This window comes from Temnothorax americanus, unplaced genomic scaffold, assembly GCF_048541705.1.
Source record: "Temnothorax americanus isolate GAGA-0224 unplaced genomic scaffold, ASM4854170v1 Scaffold3, whole genome shotgun sequence".
Lineage (NCBI taxonomy): Eukaryota > Metazoa > Arthropoda > Insecta > Hymenoptera > Formicidae > Temnothorax > Temnothorax americanus.
This window is the reverse complement of record NW_027509442.1, coordinates 1,872,764-1,893,214: the sequence shown is the minus strand read 5'-3', so window position 1 is coordinate 1,893,214 and position 20,451 is coordinate 1,872,764. Positions and strand designations below refer to the sequence as shown.

Sequence of the window (20,451 nt, the reverse complement as noted above, 5' to 3'; positions counted from 1 at the left end):
CTGATGCAGGCGCGATTTGGACTGGCCACTTGAATATACTACGAGCTGATGACAGTGATGACTTGGATTTACGTACAGTTGTGAAAATAGAAGTATACGCGAGTCTTATACGAAATTTTGACCAACTTACAAAAGATCTAAAGGGTAAGAAAAAGATTGTCTCGCTTTATCATAATATTAAATGAATACACGCACGTTTTTGTAATCTTTTATTTATTTATTCAAAATCACAAAAGCGTTTTCGACTAGGCCCGGCGGGTATGCTCGCTTCGAAAAATCGAGCAATTAACATTGGTCGATTTGCCGAAGTGACGTCATTTAATCGCAATAATTAATCGCTCTCGGAGCGAGCGGACAGAGAGACCTTAGACCTTTTGCACGACAAATCGTTCGTGTCAACGGTAGCCTCGTCGCGCATAGATCGCTTTAATCTTCACACAAGTTCTCCTTCTCTGTTTCTCTCGAACAACGTCATGTCACTTGCATCACTTTCCTCGGTGCACAGAAGAACTTGTAACGTTCTGCGCGTCGCGATGTCCTCCGATTTGCCGATGCCAAAGTGAACGACCGTCGTCGGCGTCGTCGCATTTCGAGTCGCACGACGCACATCCCGGTAGCGGAAGCGTGGTATCGGGGAGCCGTATTTCGCTCGTTCCCCGAGGCCGGGTACCGCGGTATGCCGTGATCGCCGTGTCCAAGCCGGCTATGCTACACCGCCGCCAATAATTCCGCTATTTCGGGCCGTCTAATTTGAGTTCGGTGACGCTATGCTTTTAAACGGCGGCGTTGATAGCGGAGCGTCGTCCAGCGCCCGAGCGCCGTCGGCCGCCGCCTCCACCACCACCACCACCACCACCACCACCACCGCCCCGGCTCCCGCCAGCAATAACCACCGGAATGACGAGCGACGAGAGTTCGGTGGTGGCGAGACGGCCGCTCGCGCTCGCTGCAGTCTCCCGAGGGCTTGGGCCTCCTACTGCCACCCGCGACGCTGGTCCTCCGGGCCGATCCTTAAAGGTAAAATCAGCCCTTCCTGCTCTTGGAGATCATTGGCATTTTCCGCATTTTCCCGCGAAACAGTAACCCTTTCCGCAACACTAATCAATCCGGACATGATCGGGCAATTGGTGACAATATTTGGACTGTATTTTGCGGTTGTTAAAAGACATAGACATTCTCGGTGAGAATCGGTGACTAATTCTGAATTCCTCGGTATAATTGTTGATATGTTTTTTCAGAATATTTTTAGAAGAGGATACGTGGATGATATTCGGTGTTGTTATGATGACTGAAGCGAAAAATTTATTATCCTCGCTCTTCCTTAATATTAATTTTATGTGAAATTAGAGTATTGCTGCGCGTGCGTCTGTTGCAATAAAGGTAAATAAAAACGAGAATTGAATGATTACTAAATTCTTTCGAGATGTGGAACAAAAGAATAACATTAGACTACGTGGAGATATAGTATATGTTCATAGAAAGCTTTTTTGTCTTGATACACATATGTATCCTTCAGTGCAGATTAGTTTTAATATACTTTTAATTATACTAATTTTCAATGTCAATCTTTTGGAAAAGTTTAATGGTACATACATTCGGAAATCTCTTAAAAGAGTTAATCATTGAATCATGATGTGGACAATGGGGAAGATAACTCATTATTGAAATACCGATTTTGTTTTGTGCCGAGTTTGATAAGAACCAATTACGAGAAACGTACAGACATAATTCGGAAGTCTTGCATATTGCAAACGAACAGTTTGGCATTCATAAACGTTATTTTTACTCCAAATGCGTCGCCGCTTCTGGCAAAACACACAATATACCTAACACAAAATACCTAAAACTTCTTCATATGTATATATATGTATATATACATATGAAGATTTGTATATATAAAGATATATATATATATATATATATATATATACATTATATATGTATATATATATTATATATAATGGAGAGGTAAAGCCATAGTGATGTAAGTCAAATTTTTTAAAATATTGTCTTGTATGCATAGATGCAATTTATATATTGTATAGATTGCATCTATGCACACGAGTCAATATTTAAAAAAATTTAACTTACACCACTATGGCTTTTACCCCTCCATATATATATATTTTTTTTTTATAAAAAGATAATATTTGTTATAAAATTTACGTTAAGAGTATTCATTGCTTTTTAAATCTTTAATGTAAAAAAAAAAGAAAAATTGAATTTTAGCTGTTATGAATCTTCCTAAAAAAACGTTAGTTATATTTATAATTACATCTCTACCCTACCGCATCGAAATAATTCTGAATGCATAATTGAAGGATTTAGTAAATAGGCTTTGCATTGAACGTTGCTTTAAAACGTTGCGTTTCTCTTCCTGCGGATTCCGATTTCTCACTCTTATGAAACTTTTATGAAAAATTTTCGGGAATTATTATATACCAAGTCCGAAAACGGGAGCGCGGTCTATACGGAAACTGCATTCCCGTATCCGAAAATACGTGACCGTCGACGAAGCGAAAATTCGACGAGGCCGTCATTTCGTGAGTCGGCAAGAGCTTCAAGCAACAGGATGGTAAAGTGATCGTTGGCGTGCTGCCACGTAGAATCATTTACTAAAAGTCACGGGCTGCGCGATCGAAACGTATGGTAACATTGGCAACGGCAAATAGGAACGGAAATCGGATTGAAATCGGATTAAACATAGGGATGAAATCGGATTGAAGTCAGATCAAACATATGCGATTAGCGAACGCATCGACGAACAATCCTGGATAAAGGAAGTTAAGCAGTATATCAAATCAAATAACAAGTTACTTGAAAGAGTAAAGGAAAATATCAGGCAAGATAAAAAACAAACTATTACTTGACTTGTCTTTCGAGAGGAGAGAGAATTTAATGAAACAAATAAGATTATACATATATGGAGGGGTAAAAACCAGAGTGGTGTAAGTCAACGTTTTTTAAATTTTTTCTCGTGTACTTAGATGCAATTTATATATTGTAGAACGTGCATCTATATATATGCACACAAGAAAATATTTTAAAAAATATTAAATTGTATGTAAATATGAGTATGTGTAAATATGTGTGTGTGTAAATATATAAAATATTAAATATATTAAATATTTAAATTTGACTTTTACACACTACTCTGGTTTTTACCCCATCATATGTATAATATCTGTATAGAAAGAAAGAAAAGAAACAACTGAATTGAAAAAGATTGAATAAAAATATTGTATCAATTTGATTGTTTCTTTTCTTTCTTTCTACATTAAAGATTAAAAAAAAACAATGAATATATACTATCAAAGTGAATTTTATAATATAGTAATTATATAACAGATATTAGCTTTTAATTTAAAATAAAAAAAATATAATATATATGAACAAAAGTCTTAAGTATTTTGTGTGTGTCTTTTGGACGTTCGCCTGTCTACATTTCTATCAGCTTTGTGAGAACTTTTTGCCAAACAAAATAAGAGGACAATTCGATACAACCCAATCTGTCTCTTTTTTCAAATATTAAAAAATTAATCTAAAAATGTTGAGCAGATTAAATTTATCAGAAAATGGTTATATTTCTTCCATAAAAAAAAAAATGAGTTAGATATCACTGCGCGAAATCTTTTAATTACTTTTCAGCGCAATTAAAAGAATCGATAGGGTATATCGATAGGGTACCGCGATGGGAGGAAACAAGTCGACGAAAAAAGTTCTTTCAATTGACATCCTAATCCCTCCGTTCGTTCGATCCCTTCGACGATCCCATTCATTCGTCGTTCGAGCTCGAATGATCGCGCGTGGTAATCTCGACGAGGAATCTCCGTGACGAGCGAAACGCGAGTATACTTTCTCGCGGTAGCATTCGGTATAGCGGCGCGGCGTCTACCTACGCGCTGCAACTCTCGCCCGGCCTATTTATAAAATGCGACCTCGTGGCACACACCGCGATCGCCACTACCGCCTACCTATCATGGTCGTCCCGCGTGCAAATCAGCGCGCGCTGTCTAGCCCGCTTCTTCCCAATTTCCGAACGTATATAACGAAAAACGGGTCAAAGCTATTTTCGCGCCGAAACGGCCCTCAAAGCCACGAAAGTGCTGACGATGCCTCGTTATAACGAACGCCGCGTGTGTACCGCGTGTACCACGCGCGTGTCGCGCGTATATTGTCTCCAGCGTCTCCTCGAGATCTCGCTCTTCCGCCTCTGTTGTTCCTGAGCAAATCTCTCAATCTGGGAGCGATTCAGGACAAATCTGAGAACGTCGCAAAGAAGAAGGTAGGCCGTTTGGATGCGCGAGGTCCACGTGATCGGCTAAACTTTAATCCGATTGCGATCCCTGCCGTATCGCGCGCGTGTCTGGGTTGATATCAGATTCGTTGCAATATGCGTATTTCTGAATTAAATCTTAAAATCGAAGTTTTTTTTCCTAAATTTATCAATTGACAAAAGAATATAACGTATTCATCAAAATCGACGACACATAACACGTACATACACAGCACGCGTAATAAATTTTGGTTTATAATTCAAAGAAAGAAATATACAGGTAAAATTACTATCGTGTAAAGTAACACTGATATCGCTTTACATTGTAAGCGTCAAATTAAAATGATTCGGTCATATCGTCGAGCTCATTAAAATTGAAAATTGGAAAAATCAAAAATCTTGTGGCTCTCTCCGATATTTTTAAATAAAATGGCAACTAGATAAGAATCTTTTTTACTTTAATACGCATTATCGGTAAGGAAAAGGTAAAATATTGCAAATATTGTCGTTTCCTAATAGCGGTGTTTACTTTTCCAGGCGTCCAGTCGAGGCGACGTGCCGAAATGTCGGGAATAGAAGGTGAGGGCCCCTTTACGAGCTCTGTCACGACCATGTTGCTTGAGTATCGTCGTAGATAGATAAACGAGTGTCAGTGGTGGGAGTCACGGGAACCGAGCGTAATTCAGCGTATGCGTGCAAAAAATGTAATGTTCAATATGATCAACGTAATGTGTAACGGAATGCAGAGCGTATTAACCAAAAGATTATGGACGTCCGCATCCTCGCACAATCAAAACGTACCTCTGTCTACTGCCTCATCTGGGGGGGGAGGGGTGCAAACAGTTTACATCCTGTCGCATCTCCGCGATATACATACATAATGCCGCTGTGTTATTCGCCACTGCACTGACGATGTTTATTAACAAGAAAGCGTTCGCCGAGCTACGTCATCGATCTTTATAAAACTCTGCCTCTCTAAAACGGCAAAAAATAATAAGAATCGTCTATTTATTCTTCTCTTGTCGATAGAATTGCGATTTAAAAAAATAACATAATAAATTACAACATTTTTATCCTGTCACTTTATATAGATATTTTCTTCAAACATGATGCTTTACATTATAAAATATTTTTTGCGGTGGCCGCATGTGCCTCTACCAAGATGGCACCATATATTAATTAACCGCGCGCAAGCAAAACGTACTTTCTCGCGAGCGCTCGACCGCGCCGACTAAATAAACAAATTCGGCAACAATACATCATTTCCGTTCATCTAACCGCGTACTCCTCTCCATCGTCATGCAACGACCAACGACACTAATCCCAAAATGTACTTATTGATTTTGGTGTCTCTCTGATTGATGGCGATTGAAATGTCCTACTTATCTACTAGATAATGATAATAGGCTGCTATATTGCATCACAGTATTTGGCCACCTTGTATATATACACGGGGTGTGCCATTTTAATTTATCTACTCAAATATCTCAAAACCTGTAAGTTTTAGAAGGAAAAAAAGTTTTAAACTTCAATTATGTATGGTATGGCAAATTATATATGATTTTATATAATTACATAAGTCCATTTTTTCTCGGGTATAGGTAAAATGTCACTGAGAGATACTAAAACTCTAAAAACTCACTTGAGTTGATCTCATTACATGAGCTCTACATGTTTTTATTATGGACGATCTTTCCCAATACTCTTCGAAATGCGTACTTAAATATTTTGCCATTGGCTGTAAAGGTGCTCGATGTTCGATTAATAAATGCATTTCCAACGTGAAAATAGCGTTGTTCTCAGATATTGGGAAAGATCGCGTCCATACTAGGCATTGCACATGTAATCCATATATAATATATTACAATCTTATCCATTTCACTTATCATCTTACCCATCTTACTTCTATTAACTCGATCGGCTTTCATCAGGCATTAATCATTTCTATCATAACGCAAAATTTGGATCCGATTAACCGTCAGCTGGAAAATGCGATTTCCTACGCCGATTCTAATAATTTCAATAATTGCGCATGGATTAGCAAATATTACGGACACAAAACTTAATCTTATATAAATTATTAAGATAATAAATTATTTGAGGAGCCATATAGAGTTCATGTATAACGAGACTAAATCAAGTGAATATAATCAGTATCTCTCAGTGACATTTTACCTATACATAGTATTCGCACCTGGCGAGATAGCCAGGCATTACTTTGAAATGCGTACTTAAATATTCTGCCATTGGAGGATGCCCCCAAAAATACCATGCGACTCTCTGCGAGTCGCGATGGTGCGAGACTCCACAAGTACGTATATGCCTGCCTCGCTTTTGTCGTTCTATGAGATTGGTGAGAACGTCGATCAGGGCAATGAGTATTGTTGCCGAATTTGTTTATATATTTTAGTCGGCGCGGTCAAGCGCTCGCGAGAAAGAGCGTTTTGCCCGCGCGCGGTTAATTACATACACTGAAAAAAGGGTTTGGTTATAATAACCAAGGCTTGGTGAAATAGCTTCAACTAAAGGGTTTAGTGATTATGACAAAATATTTGTCAAATCATTTGACAAAATTATGACATTAACCAAATTTGTTAACATTAACCAAATATTTTGTCATAATCACTAAACCCTTTAGTTGAAGCTATTTCACCAAGCCTTGGTTATTATAACCAAACCCTTTTTTCAGTGTACGATGCCATCTTGATAGGGACGCATGCGGCCACCACAATTTTAAAAAACATAATGAAAGATCGTTGCATCTTATTTTGTTGTAACTATCAGTTCTTTTGAGTTACGTAAAAATCGGATTTGATTCTGAAACATGAACATATTGTCGAACATCACGCATTCTCTGTCATGACGCATAATACTTTACGACTAACTCATCGAAAACTTTTAATCTTTCAAGCGTCGTTGCGCTTTCATTCGTCATCGAAAAGAGACATCTTTCATTGCGGATGATCGCTTCTCATATCTTTCCGATTAACGCACGTGCGCTTGTATTGCCGAAACGATTATTATCTTCAACTCGCTTTTCGCAGATTCGCAGAACGAGGAGCAGGATGACACTCAAAATGAGACCCCGGAAACAGCGGAAGTCAGCAATGAGGAGGCAGCGAGCACGATAGAAGAATCAGATAGCTCAGAGTTATCGGAAAAATCATCTACGAAGGAATCGGAGGAGGAACGAGAGGAAGTTGAGGAAAAGGAACGAGAAGAAGTAACGGAGAAAGAACGGGAGGCAATTAAGGAGACAGAAGCGAAAGAGACGCCGAATCGCGAAGAAACGCAAGTAGAAGAAGAAGAAGAAAAAGAAACGCCAGCGTCAGGTTAGTGATGCGCACTTCGATCAATCAAGTAAAGCACCAAAAAGTACAGAGAGAATTCGAGAACTTAGCAATCTTAAGTATGAAAATATTTGTGTGAGGATATTATTAAGCTTCAAGCGTTGCGAGATTCAACATATGTGACTTCGATGTGATACATATTACGCAATTAAAACAAAGCGATTAAAACAGCAATGCAAACAACAATATCACAATGCATTTATAGTTTGAAAAGAACTACAATCTACAAATTTGTATCACTTACTTTTAATTCTATCCATGAAATTTAGTAATGTCGAAAGAGCTAAAAAATTTCGAAAATGTTACACGTTTGTAACACATTTGGTTTACGTTCCCACATGTATTTAGGATAACAATATACGTTGTAGCAAAGTTTATAGCTGAAATGGTGCGCTAGAATGTGCGCAGGCACACTCTCCGGTTTCTGAGAATTTGAAAATTTGATCTTGTGCCATCTTGTTTTTGTTACCTCCTTCCAACATTATAGACACCTTGGTACAATTAAACTTTTGGGAGAGGGATTAAAGCGCGCTGAATCTAGATAAACAATACAATTTGATTAGACTTGGGCCAATTAAGAGAGGACCAATTCGCGTTTTCAACTCTTGAGAACTTAGATTATGTTGCCTTCCGCCGGTTTGACTCTTCAGCTAAGGAAAATTAATTTTTGCTTGCCACCTTGATGCAAAGTTGGAACGTCGTCTGAAATTAAGTTCGTCGTTTTTGGGACATCCCGCGCCAGTTAAAATAGAAATTCTATTAATTTTAAAGAAATTGCGTATACAAGCTCACGCACCGGGTACGCGGCGTGTTTATCCCGTCGCGCTTGTCGGAACCAATCGGCGTCGCTCACCAAGTCGTCGGCGGGTGTTTGCGTTAGCGCTATACCATTATTCGCATAGACGTTCGCGCGTTTATTTGACTAGCGACGTCAGCGGATAGTTCGGCGCGGATATACAGCGCGGATCTGCGTTTCGCGGTACGTTTCAAGGAAATCTAAACTTTCTTACGCGCGAGAACTATTTCGGTCGCGCTACAGGTTCCCGCATTATTTACAAATCTTACGCTCTCGCGGCGATATACAATTACACAGTTACCTGATACTACAATGGAAATGCCCGATATAAATTCTCGGAATATATGAAATATCGTTACGTACAACGGAGACTAACGGCGCTCTCAAAAATAGAATTATTGACGGAAATGAGAGAAAGAGAGAGAGAGGGGGGAGAGGGGAAGACAAGAATATCAAAACAGCATAGGCAATACACTTAGACTGAGACAACGAACGGAGTAAAAGAAGATAAAATAATGTAGGAAGAAAGAGAGCAGAAAAATTGGCACAAAGAAAATCCAGTAGAAGAGAAATACCACTGGCTAGACGTTAGCGTGTTAAGAATGTCTAAAGAGCGAGAAATCTGCATTGTCGCTACAATTTTGAAGATCTCGCTTCAGTCAGGCAAATAAAAAGAATGTCGTTTCTGATAGATACGGACATATTTACAATCCGCAAAAAGAAGCAGGCTGCGCTACGAAAGCTTTTCCATCCGGAAAGAGGAATGAAATGGGCGGATAGAGCAAAGCAAAGTGGAACGCAGCAACTGGGGTGCAACCAATGTTATGTATATCTGTGCGCATGGCACATTCGCTATATCCCATTCAACAAAATAACGGATCAAATGGAATATATTTCTGGATTATTTTTTATAATTAACTCTATACTTTTGATCGAGCAAACGCGGAAGTTTCGAATACTATATTAACGTGTAAGGAGATGAGAAACGAGGACAGCGTTGCTTTTGTCAAATCAGCGCCAGGCAGTCTCATCTGACTGGTTATTTCGCAATCGTTGCTATTACAACGCCTTCATTTCCAAAAATAAAAATTCGAGACGACACACGTGGTTGCATTACGGTGCAACAACAACGCGACAACGTGATTAATGGCACAGATGCGGCGCGGACGAGCTGTTATTAGACGGTTATACCCACTGTGCAAAATCGGTTGCGATAAAGAAACGCACGAGCGTATTCGGACCTTTGTGACGACTTCGCCTTGTATAACACGCGGGTAGTTTCGCGGCGTACGCGCGAGCGCTTTGCCTTGCCTCGCCTCGCCTCGCCCCGCTTCGCTTCGCTTCGCTTCGCACAGCAGCTGCACAGGCGTCGAACGAGCGACCGAAAATAAATCCCCGCAGAGAGAATCCCCGTACGTTGTTTTAAATAAAGCGAGCGCGCACACGCGATAGCCGAAGCCGGTCAGCGCGCGCGTTTGGTCGCGCGATCTCCGCTCGCGCGAGCCGCTCTCTTTCTTTCTCTCTGCTCTCTTCTCTCCTCGCGAGAATCGCGAAGAAATCGCGCGCGTCCGCTTCGCAGTAGTGGCAAGACGATCGCAACCGGGTAAAAATACTGGTGTTCCGACAGTTCCGCGCGTTAAAATTCACCGTTGTGCGGGTTTCCTCGCGTTTTTTCTCGCTCGCGCGCGATCGTCCGAGGGATCCCTTTAGGGGAGAGATTAACGGTGCAATCGAGCGACGTCCGAGGTATCGAAGCTGATCGCGGACACGACAGACGCGCGGGACGGATCGTCGCGCGCGAAACCGGTTGTTTTACAATGCTTCTAACAAACTGCCTCGCGCGTCCCGCGAGCCGCTCCCGCGGCTCTCGCGGCTCTTAAAACGCACGACGCGTTGACGTGCCGAAGAGAGACGTGTGCCGAGGCGGCTGGACGTGCGACGTGGCGAGATCTCGGCAGCGCGGTGTCTCTTCGCGAAGCGATAAGCGAGCGCGAAGCGAGTTACGTTGGAAAACACAGTGTCGATCTGTGGAAATTACGCGTTTTCTTCTTTTCTCTTTTTCTGCGGTTTAAACGGGAAAGAGTAGCGTTTGTCAAAATTTGCGGATCTATCTCGTAAACTGACGCGATCGCGTTCCGATAGGAAATTAGTGGTCAACTCTGCGAATGTCAGAATAGTGCTTTCTTCAGTTATTCGATATTTTGCCGTTGATGTTTTTAAAATTGATTTTTTTTTTTTTTTTTTTTTTTTAAGTAATCTCCACGCTTCTTGTCACTCGCGCGATATAAGTATATGCTACAACCGTAATCCGAGCGTAAAGCGCGTGACATTGATGGTGCTTTCGAAAATAAATGTCGGAAGTTCGGAGGAGGATCTCGTGTCTTGACGACGATCGTGTCTCTGTTAAACGACAAATCGTTGTGAAGTAAATTCTGGCAGCAATAAGACACGGGTATATACGTATTTACGATGGTTTCACCGACGCGAGTAATCTATAACGTACATAATTCAGTCTTCGAGAAGCACCACTTGTCGAGATTTACGCTCGGACTCTTCAATCGCGGATTAAAAATAGCGATCGTTCTGGCAGAAAAGCAGTGAGTTTTCTTCCACTATTCGACTAGCGAAGCAGTATTTTGCCGTTGATATATTTTCTCCACGTAGTCTGAAAACATAGTAGGTATGTTGTATGGTTTTAACACTTGCGCGTAAAAGCGTAATTTTATTCCTATACGTTACGAGAGTTTACCTCTATGGGAGTTAATTTTTATATAATATCTTTTATATAATATTTTTACATAATTTTATATATATATATATATATATCCGCCAACAACTCGTACTTATTGTTTCATTAAATATTACAGTGCATATAATATAATATAAAAATGTGGAGTGATAAGCTCTATCTATTGTTACATATTAGGGATGCTAAAATTATTTATCTTTATTATATAATGATCCAGTCATTATATATACCTACGTACATGCAATATGGATGAAAATCGTTAAAATTTACTGGCTATTTTTTGAATACATTTAATTTAATAATCTTCAACGACGTAACACACAAAACTGACATGTGTAGGAAAGAACGATAAAAACGCGATAATTGTTCTAATTGAAAACTTTTTGAATCAAAATTAAATAATCTAATTAAATAGACTCAATGTGATTATGCGAACGATCCTGATATCGTCCGGTCTGTTTCTCCCCAGCAGAGCTGGCGACCGTCACGAGGAGCGCGTCGTCGGACGACGGCGTGCCGGTGTCGGGGGTAGCCGCGAGGCAGGCGGAACCGGGCGTAGGGGTGCCACTGGCAACCACCGTCGACGACAGCACCGGAGACGGACAGCAGCGTCGCGTCAGCGGCGGTCCCAGTGCGGCAGTCGGTGAGTGGAATTCATTGCCGGTACTGGTAGAACGTCTGCGCGAGGCGCTCGAACTGTCCCTGGCAACGGGTTGCCGGCGAGGCGGCGACGAGCCGACGGCGACGTCGCTCGTCGTGCCCGGCAACGGGATCGGCGACCGATCCTACGCTCGCCGTTCTATGGAACAGGCGTTACTCGGCAGCGACCACGATTGCAACCACGACGTGCCCGTGTCGAGGAAGGACGAGCTCAAGTTCCTGGAGGATCTGCTGCTGTTGGACATCCAGACCGCGCTCTCCCGTTTGCGCGAGACGCTCGAGCGTACGGACGTCGCGACGCTCGCGAAGCACGGCGGCGTGTCGGATCCCACGAGTAAGCTACACCTCCTGCGACTGGTCTCGAGCTTGCTGTCGCGGCTGCAGGTGCCGGCGGAAGAGAGAGTATCGGGTAGCAACGAAGGCGGCAAGACGACCGACGTCGCGGCGCAGGGCGGCGGTGCGCCGCCCGGACGAAGACGGCGACCCGTCCGACACACCATCGGCGTCTCCGCCGAGGAGATCGCGCGCGCGAGAAGGCAGCTGGAGCAGAGCAGCGCGGACCTGGCGAGATTGAACGATCAGGTGTTTCCGGCTGAACGACCTGAACCGCTGCTGGCCGCGTCGCGTAACGTGACGAGCGGCGAAAGGCCGCATGTGGAGGAAATCCACGACAAATACACGAAGGACGTGATTAATCAGCGTCAGTCGTTGCGCGACAGGAATAAGGACACCGGTGCGTATCGGCCGCTGATCCCGCCGCAGATTGGTTACGCGGATCTGCCCGCGATCACACCCAGAACGGCGGATGAGACGAGTACGCGTCAGACCCGACGGGACGGCGTCGACGGTTGCCAGGAGAAGGTGAGCGACGACGAGGAAACCGCGATCAAGAGGGCAAGCGAGGAGCAGAGTCGGGTGACGAAACTCGCGGCGGCGCTTCGACAACGCGCGGAGCTGATCAGCGCCGGCAAGTGCAACAACAACGGCAGCAACAAGTTCGCGGCGAAGAAGTCGAAGATCAAACGCGCCAATACCATCGACATACCGAGCTACTTGAAGTTACAGGCCGATAGTCTCGGCTACGACAATCCCGGCTGCGTGGTCCTGCGACGTCCCATCAACGTGGGTGATAAAATCGCCGCGAACGCGTCTAATCTCGGCGTTCCGTCGTTCCAACCTAAAACGGAGAATGACAAGAAGTTCCTGGCGTTGATCAGCCGGAACAACGAATCGCAAGCGTACAACGCCGCGCCCGCCTTTGTCAAACCCTTCGGCCACACCAAGGCGACGGATATGTCGCAGACGAATGAAAATTGGAACAGTCGGTTCTCGAACATCAAGACCGCTTTCGACAAGTCCTCGTCCGCGAACGATACCGACGAGTTGTCACCAAGATTGCAAAATGTCGCGAAACGCTTCATCCCGGATATGCCCCAAACGTCTTCTCAAGTTCCGGCGAGTAAGAAGACGCCGACTGGGGGCGGCGCGGCACACAACGGCTTCCCGTTCGCAAACGCAAACGTGCCGCAGCCGGACGCGGGCTTCAGACACGCGCCTTCGTCGCTGTTTCGAAAGATCGAGAAGCCACGAACGTCGAAGTCCCCGCCCGGCCATCACTGGCAGAGGGACAACGCGCCACCATCTGGAAATTCCTTACGTGAAAAAGCCAGGATGTTTGACCGAGACAGCAACCAATCCCAACCGTCGTCGTTCAACGTAAACGAGAATACCCAGAAATCTCTCTTCCCTCGACCGCCGTGGATCGAGCACGATAGAAACGAAGGCAAATCGAACAAGATGGTCACCGAGAACGGACGGCTCGATTATCGGCTGTTCTGCAAGCAGTTCGCGCCCTTCATCGGTAAGAACGCTGCTCCGGAAGTCAAGAGTATCGAAGATCCTCGCAGGCACAACGAACACTCGAACGCGCATCGCAAGAACTTGGCACCGTTAAACGAGAAGCTCGGCGTGGTAGACGGGAAGATTTCCTTCAGGATGTTCCCCGAGAAAGGACCGCAGGTTCAGTATCGTCCGAGCGAGCCGCATCGCGCGGTTGAGAAACCAATTCGGGACAAATTTGATCACAATTTTGTTCGCAACGAGAAGGATGTGTTTAAACCGTTAGCCACGGTGCGCAATGATAAGGACTCGTCTGGAACTACATTCGCGGGGAACGCACCGATCGATGTGATGCTGAAAGGTAGCTCGTCCGTGGCCGTACAGACGGGTGTCAACGACGACAGTCATCCTGAAGAGGCACGCGTGTTTCAAGTGGTTTCTAGGGTCGCAAAGGGGCTGCCGTCCGCGTACAATAACGTGTCTGTTCAAACCCATAACGAGCCGGAAGTCAAAGAACACTGGATAACTCCTCAATACAATGACGTCGTTCCGACATCAGACTTGATTTGTCATCCTGCCGCAGATCCGAGCCATTTCGTTCTGGACCACAATCGGAATTATGCCGTAACGACTGATATCACTTTGAGAAACGAAGTTCTGCCCCTAGCGAACAAGAACACGTGCGATCTTATTGTCAAGGAAGACGCCGTTTGCGTGCCGTATTCGACGGAGAAGGCTTTTTTTCAGGCGATATCCGGTCATCGGTTGCCGGAACAGCGCGACCCGATCCTCCGAACGAGTCCGCGATGTAAAAATTATTTTTCGCCTAAATCGATTGATAATCGACCTCAAATGTATCCGACTTACATCCCGTGCGTTAAATCCGACAAGGATCCGTTCGAGGATCGGATGCCGAGCGTGTCGCATGACATTGGCAAAGAAAATCCTTTATGTACAAGCGACGGCGCTTTGCCAGAGGAACAGCATATCCAAAATCAGGATATCAGCGCGGACACCGGCGTCGTCACGCGGTACACTTGTGCGATCGCGACTGTCGCGTCTGCGGACGTTCCGGCGACGCAACTCGATGAAGCCAGACTGGAATCTGGAACGTCACCAGCCTCGTTCTTGTCACCCTCGCAGCTCTGGCCGCATCCCAAACCGACCAGCAGCGAGACCATTGCGACCGAGGACGAAATACGTCGACACAACATGCTACAGCAGAGCCTGGTTCGTCAGTTGCAGAACGAGCGAGCGATACTAAGCGATCGTCATACGTCTGTCGTCAACCAGTCTGGCAATTTTAATCAACCTAATAGTTTTCATCAATCTAACAGTTTTCATCAACCTCTGAGGTTCCAGCCGTCCGAGGCACCGAAAAGACCGGAACTGCCGAAAAGACCGGAACCGCCGAAAAGATCGGAACCGCCGAGGAGGTTGGAGCCGCCGAGAAGATTAGAGCCACCTGCGGTCGTCACTGGTTTGCCGTCGGTAGCACCATCCTCTGGATTCAGCGCGAAGAACCGGATCACCGCTCTGAGAGAACAGTACGAACAACCGGGCCAATCGAAACCCATCCAGAAGGAACGCTCGCCGATCCCAAACGGCGCGAGCGGCGCGATGGACTCCAGTGACGAGTATCTCGTGTCCTGCACCAACAGGCCGTCCAGATCCATCGTCCTGTCAAAGTCCGAGTCGTGGCATCAGCTGGCAATCTCGAAAGGCCGTCACGCTCCGTCGCGCCCGGTACAGGATAAGTTACCGCCACAAGCCCACGCTGGCGCCGGATCCTATCTTCCGAAACCGCCCAAGCCGAAGTCGCCGTCGTCCTTCAAGATGAAGAAGCAGTACGAGGCGTCTTCGTCCTCGGATAGCGTGAAGAAGATGGAGGACAAGATACGCAGATACTTCGATAATCCAGCGAACGACGGCACCGCGGAGACGAGGGACTCCAAAGGTAGACGTTTCTCGTCGCGCGACTCAACGAAAAAGGGCCTTGTCGGTCTATCTAGGAGTCGCACCATGCCGGGGATATGTGACGAAAGCCTGCGTCTGACCATCCCGACGGTACCACAGATTCCCGTGGCGAGCCTCAACAGTGCCGAAGTAGACAAGGTGTTTGATGACATCTTCGAGGAGGCTACCAGGACCGACGATCTTCATTTCTGATCGACCGATCCTCATCGTGTTGTATAGTGTCGGCGCGATGTACACTTGGGGGACTTGATGACGGTAAAAGCGGCGTCCGTTCGGAACTTTTGCGAGAGTACTCTTTGTGCGAGAGCTGAACATCGCGATAAGAACACGATTCTACGTTAGTCTCGACGTGCTACGTAATCGGCCGACAACGTGGATCGTTAAACTGTGATCTTGCCCAATTTGATTCGCATGGCCTGCCGTCGACAACTGTCATCCATGACGACGCATCGTCGCGCACATAGCCGGTTAATTCTAATCAGACTGTTTACGTTAGGAGTTTGCATACGATTATTGTTGGTTACTTGTTTTCATAAGACTGTTCCTGTAAACGTTAACTGAGAACAACTGTTCTTTGAGGTTTAACTGATCGTCTACTTCCTTCCAAGTTGGCTTCGACTATATTCGACGTTAATGGCAACGATCTACAGTACCTTCTTCATAAAAGTGAATTCAGTATTATTTAACTGCATTTTATACAAAATGCCGTGTGTTTAATTAGAATCCATGATGCTACGATTTAATCATCTTTCATAGATAATTGAAGAGAAGCTAAAGGCATAGCTATACGTTAATACGCTTGAGAGACTTACAGTTTAATTTGCTGTGTGCAATTCTCGCGATCTTTTTGCGATCGCTGAGCCCGTTGTAGGTTTGAAATTCGCGTCGAAGCTCTTTTCGTACTAAACTATATACTAGGATCTAACAAATCTGATTAGAAGGTGCATATTTGAGGAACAGAAACATTTCGCGACGCCGTTCCCGAACACGAAGCTACATAAGCTCTCTGCAAAGGCAACGCGTCTCGTGCAACCACGGCGGGATTGACGCCGATACATGGTCTTCGTCCATTACGAGAGACGGTAGTGCAGATCGATTCAACGACCATCGTCACCGCCGTCGGTGTCCAGCGACGTCACTCTTCGTTCTTCTCGCTCAAGATCGCCTCGCTCCTGGCACGTGCGCGGGGAAAGTCGAGCAACGCGGAGATCCACTGTTAACACCAGCAAGAAATAGAGAACGCCGAGCAACGCATCATCGGTTATTCCTCCGTTTACTCCGCTCGATGCGCATTATTTATTGTTGGCCACGAGCCACAAAATCCGCATATAAAACAGTCGCACGCGTCTTACACGCGCGACGGCTCGCGCTTACTTCCCTTTCTCCCAACTTTTTCTCTCTCAACATTTTTCTTCTCTTTTTTTTTTTTTTAATATTTATTCAAACCCAAGTCGCGAGCGCGACGCGCACGTTCTCGCGGACGGAGTCGCTAAGAGGACCATGCCAATCCCCGAATAAAGCAGTGAGTCACAGCCCTTATTTTTGTTGATCCTTTTGTTACGCAGTGGCGTATACAGTTTTGCACTGCAGCTGCGAGTGTGTCTATGAGTGTATATAATCGTTGGTGTACGCGTGCCGCGCGCTGGTACAATTGCCGAGCATAGCGATGCTGTGGCGGCCCGGGGATAAAACTCAGCTCAAAAGATCTCTCGAAAACATCCCCCGAAAATATATGGAAACGCTTCGATGAGAAACCAAAGGCGACGTTTCTCCACTTGGGATGTATAGCTCCATCACGACGCGCAATATTGCAATTACAGCTGTTACATCAGCAATTTACGGTATTTCGCGGCATTCGCGGAACGTATTGTATCTAACTTTAGTCAATCTGTTCTGAAGTTTAACAGGATTTTCAATATTTGTTTGAATGTGCAATATTGCATAATAATAATTATAATTATATGCGCACACAATATTATTCAATAATACGTCACATTTATCATCTTTTCTTTTATGAAGACTGTTGAAGAAATTAAGCAGCTTTTTGGATGGATGTTTTTGCACGGACGACTTATGATATTGAGCTGGCACGGGGACAATCTTATTGCACGCGTTTGCGAACGAAACAATTTCTATACGCGAATTTCGCTTTGATATCACATTCGAAACCGTCATCCAATTTTGCAAACTTGCGCGAAAGACGTTTATTTTAAAGTTGTTAAAAACAAACTGGAGTAAAGCTCGATCTCTATCGATGACAAAAGATCTATATAATTGAATTATATGTATTATACAGCTAATAGATCGAGAGATTGAGATAGACATTTTTAAATGTTTCTTCCTTTCGTTAATCCTTACGAATTACGGAACTACGGTAAAAAAAAAATTAGAATTCCTAAACGTAGTCCGACCGATAATCTGACCCATGCTTGCCGCCACACCTCGTGACGTCCTCGTGGAAGTACAAGTGCGTCGTGCGTGCGTGTGTATACACGCGCACGGACGATACCTTTTCAACGCTCGTGCATGGCGGTCGATCGATGTCGGTCGATCGACGAATTTAGCACCTTATCCACTTTACAATCGAAACTCAATCCGAAGTGCTCCGTTTTTCTTTTACTTCAGATTTGTTCACCTCCTTTTGTTACTTTAGATACTCTATACAATTAATATCTGTACAGACACGTGTATATGTTCCTCGTGATCGTGATATCCTGTTCTTTTTTTTTTCATACTAAACCGTTAATGAATTGGTTTGTAAGACGAACTAATGCATGTCGCTGCGGGCACGCGACGAGAGTGGAGAGATGAACGATTCTGCTAGATCCAGATTTTCTAATAATTTCGCACCTCTGACGCCTTTGTTACCAGGGATTCAGTTATAGACAATTAAAATAGATGTAGAAAGAGAGACATTAACATTTCAGTCAGATCTTACACGTAGTATGCATTTCGATACGAGTCTAACATATATATATCGTGCGCTTCTGAGCATTTTAATTCGTATAGCTTTACAGCGCCCCGTTGATCTTTCAGCTCCGAAGAAGCCGCTGTCGCCGTTCGCCAAGTTCCGTCAGCTCGACAGGCAAAATAGCGCCAGTTTGTCGCCAAGGTGAGAACGGAAATTAAAACTGCACGATATATGTATAATTAACGATTACGCTTTAACGTTGCCGAGATCATCGAAGAAGACTCTGATTGACAGAGCGAAAGAGAAGTCATGCTAATTTTACGTATATTAACTTCACATCTTGCCGAGTGGTTTATATTTTGTTCCTGATTTGTTCATTTAGCCCCGTAAAATCGCCGGCAACGGAATTTCGATTCAAATTCACCGAACCAACTGTACGAGATAACGCTGCGCAAATTAAAGAACGTTTACTGGCGTGGTGCCGATCGAAAACCAAAGAGTACGAGGTAAAGTGTGCATCGTACATGCGTTATGTAAAATAATAATATTCTTACGACGCTCTCCTGTGTCTATCGAGAGAAAGCACACGTTGCGGTTAGCGAGTTATTGAATTATTATACGTATAAAAACTTTTTCCTCTCCTGTTTCCAGAATGTACAGCTTGACAACTTCTCGACCAGCTGGAACAACGGTTTAGCATTCTGCGCGTTGATCCACCACTTTAGGCCGGATGCTTTCGACTACAATGCTCTACGTCCGGAGAACCGCAGGAAAAACTTCGAACTCGCTTTTACGAAGGCCGAGTAAGAGCTCCGAATTTCTCATTTCGAGATGCTGAGATATATTTACCTATTAGTTAATCTCTTTTTTTTTTTTTTTTTTGTTATTCGCAAACCCAAGAACTCCTCTTTCTTGCAGCGAAGTCGCTGGGATCGCGCCGTTACTTGACGTCGAGGACATGGTGATGATGCAACGGCCGGATTGGAAGTGCGTCTTCACCTATGTTCAGTCCATCTATCGTCGTTTCAAGGATGAAGACTAACGGCTAAAGTTTAAAATCGCAGCAGCAACAGCAGCAACACAATTCCATTTCACGCCAAGACATAACACGCGCTACACGTAGAAAATAAAGTTTTTCCAACTCATATGTGGTTGGAAGAACAATATAGCCATTCATTTTTGTACGCAGTCAGACTGGTGTTCCTGTGGCTACATGTGAATCAAATCTGGTAGTAAGCGTAGAAGACAATGTCCTACAATGATGATGATGATGACGATGACGATGAGATGACGGCAATGATGATGAGTCATTGAAATTAGTCTCACGACCGCGTGAGAATAAGCTATAATGCATTCGTACATGTCTTATATTTTCGTATCTCGGATATTTTGCTGGCACGCAGCCTTACTAACGTGTAACGTGTAACTACTTATTTCTACCGATGCTGATGCAGCGGCTAATGGTTTCTATATATATAAAAAAAAAAAATGCACGACAGTATATACATCCACGTGTAAAAGCGAGAAACGCAGAATCGTTGCCAGTGACGTTAGCGTCGATATTATAAAACTAATAAAAAATGTTTTAAGAATACCAAAGAGATTTCTCAAATAAATATGTGATATGAGAAGAATTGTTCAATTATTCTCCTGACATTTTATTAATTTTTAAGCTTGAACTTTCGCGATTCGAATCCTCGAATGTTTTTGAAATTCTCAAAATTGCACTTCTTAAAATTTAATTAATAAACTAGTACTGATTATTATTATATAGTTATTATTATTACCTGATCACACACACACATTATTATCGGATTATATATTTTGATATTCTGTAAATTTTCAAAAATCTAAAGTTGAAAGATATTAATAAGAAAATATCAACAATAAGTT

At 43.9% G+C, this 20,451-nt stretch overlaps 2 protein-coding genes across 17 annotated transcripts; both read left to right on the top strand.

Moving 5' to 3' along the window:
* The first annotated feature begins 752 nt into the window (after positions 1-752).
* LOC143900540 (uncharacterized) lies at positions 753-17,093 on the top strand. 16 transcript variants are annotated; one of them, XM_077411999.1, is made up of 5 exons: positions 880-1,017; positions 1,239-1,380; positions 4,814-4,855; positions 7,321-7,608; positions 11,641-17,093. In XM_077411999.1, the coding sequence occupies exons 3-5, from the start codon at positions 4,840-4,842 to the stop codon at positions 15,837-15,839; spliced, it is 4,503 nt and encodes a 1,500-aa protein (XP_077268125.1). In that variant the 5' UTR covers positions 880-1,017; positions 1,239-1,380; positions 4,814-4,839; the 3' UTR covers positions 15,840-17,093. The 16 variants fall into 16 exon arrangements, 6 of the variants coding, with proteins under 6 accessions (XP_077268123.1, XP_077268122.1, XP_077268124.1 ...); XM_077412000.1 differs by lacking the exon at positions 880-1,017 and adding an exon at positions 1,166-1,180; XM_077411997.1 differs by lacking the exon at positions 1,239-1,380 and having other exon boundaries at positions 753-1,017; positions 11,644-17,093.
* Positions 17,094-17,187: 94 nt separating this feature from the next.
* LOC143900557 (smoothelin-like protein 2) lies at positions 17,188-20,030 on the top strand. Its single transcript, XM_077412045.1, has 5 exons — positions 17,188-17,488; positions 18,684-18,759; positions 18,941-19,064; positions 19,210-19,361; positions 19,477-20,030. Exons 1-5 carry the CDS (start codon positions 17,428-17,430, stop codon positions 19,598-19,600), a joined length of 537 nt encoding a protein of 178 aa, XP_077268171.1. The 5' UTR covers positions 17,188-17,427; the 3' UTR covers positions 19,601-20,030.
* Positions 20,031-20,451: the final 421 nt, after the last annotated feature.

Excerpts from the sequence above, each read along its gene's own strand:
- LOC143900540 (XM_077411996.1), top strand. The coding sequence starts at position 768 with ATGCTTTTAAACGGCGGCGTTGATAGCGGAGCGTCGTCCAGCGCCCGA. Across the intron at positions 1,018-4,813 it reads CTCCGGGCCGATCCTTAAAG|GCGTCCAGTCGAGGCGACGT; the intron begins GTAAAATCAGCC and ends TTACTTTTCCAG. Across the intron at positions 7,609-11,640 it reads AAAAGAAACGCCAGCGTCAG|CAGAGCTGGCGACCGTCACG; the intron begins GTTAGTGATGCG and ends GTTTCTCCCCAG.
- LOC143900557 (XM_077412045.1), top strand. The coding sequence starts at position 17,428 with ATGTATAGCTCCATCACGACGCGCAATATTGCAATTACAGCTGTTACA. Across the intron at positions 17,489-18,683 it reads TGTTACATCAGCAATTTACG|CTCCGAAGAAGCCGCTGTCG; the intron begins GTATTTCGCGGC and ends TTGATCTTTCAG. Across the intron at positions 19,065-19,209 it reads CGAAAACCAAAGAGTACGAG|AATGTACAGCTTGACAACTT; the intron begins GTAAAGTGTGCA and ends TCCTGTTTCCAG.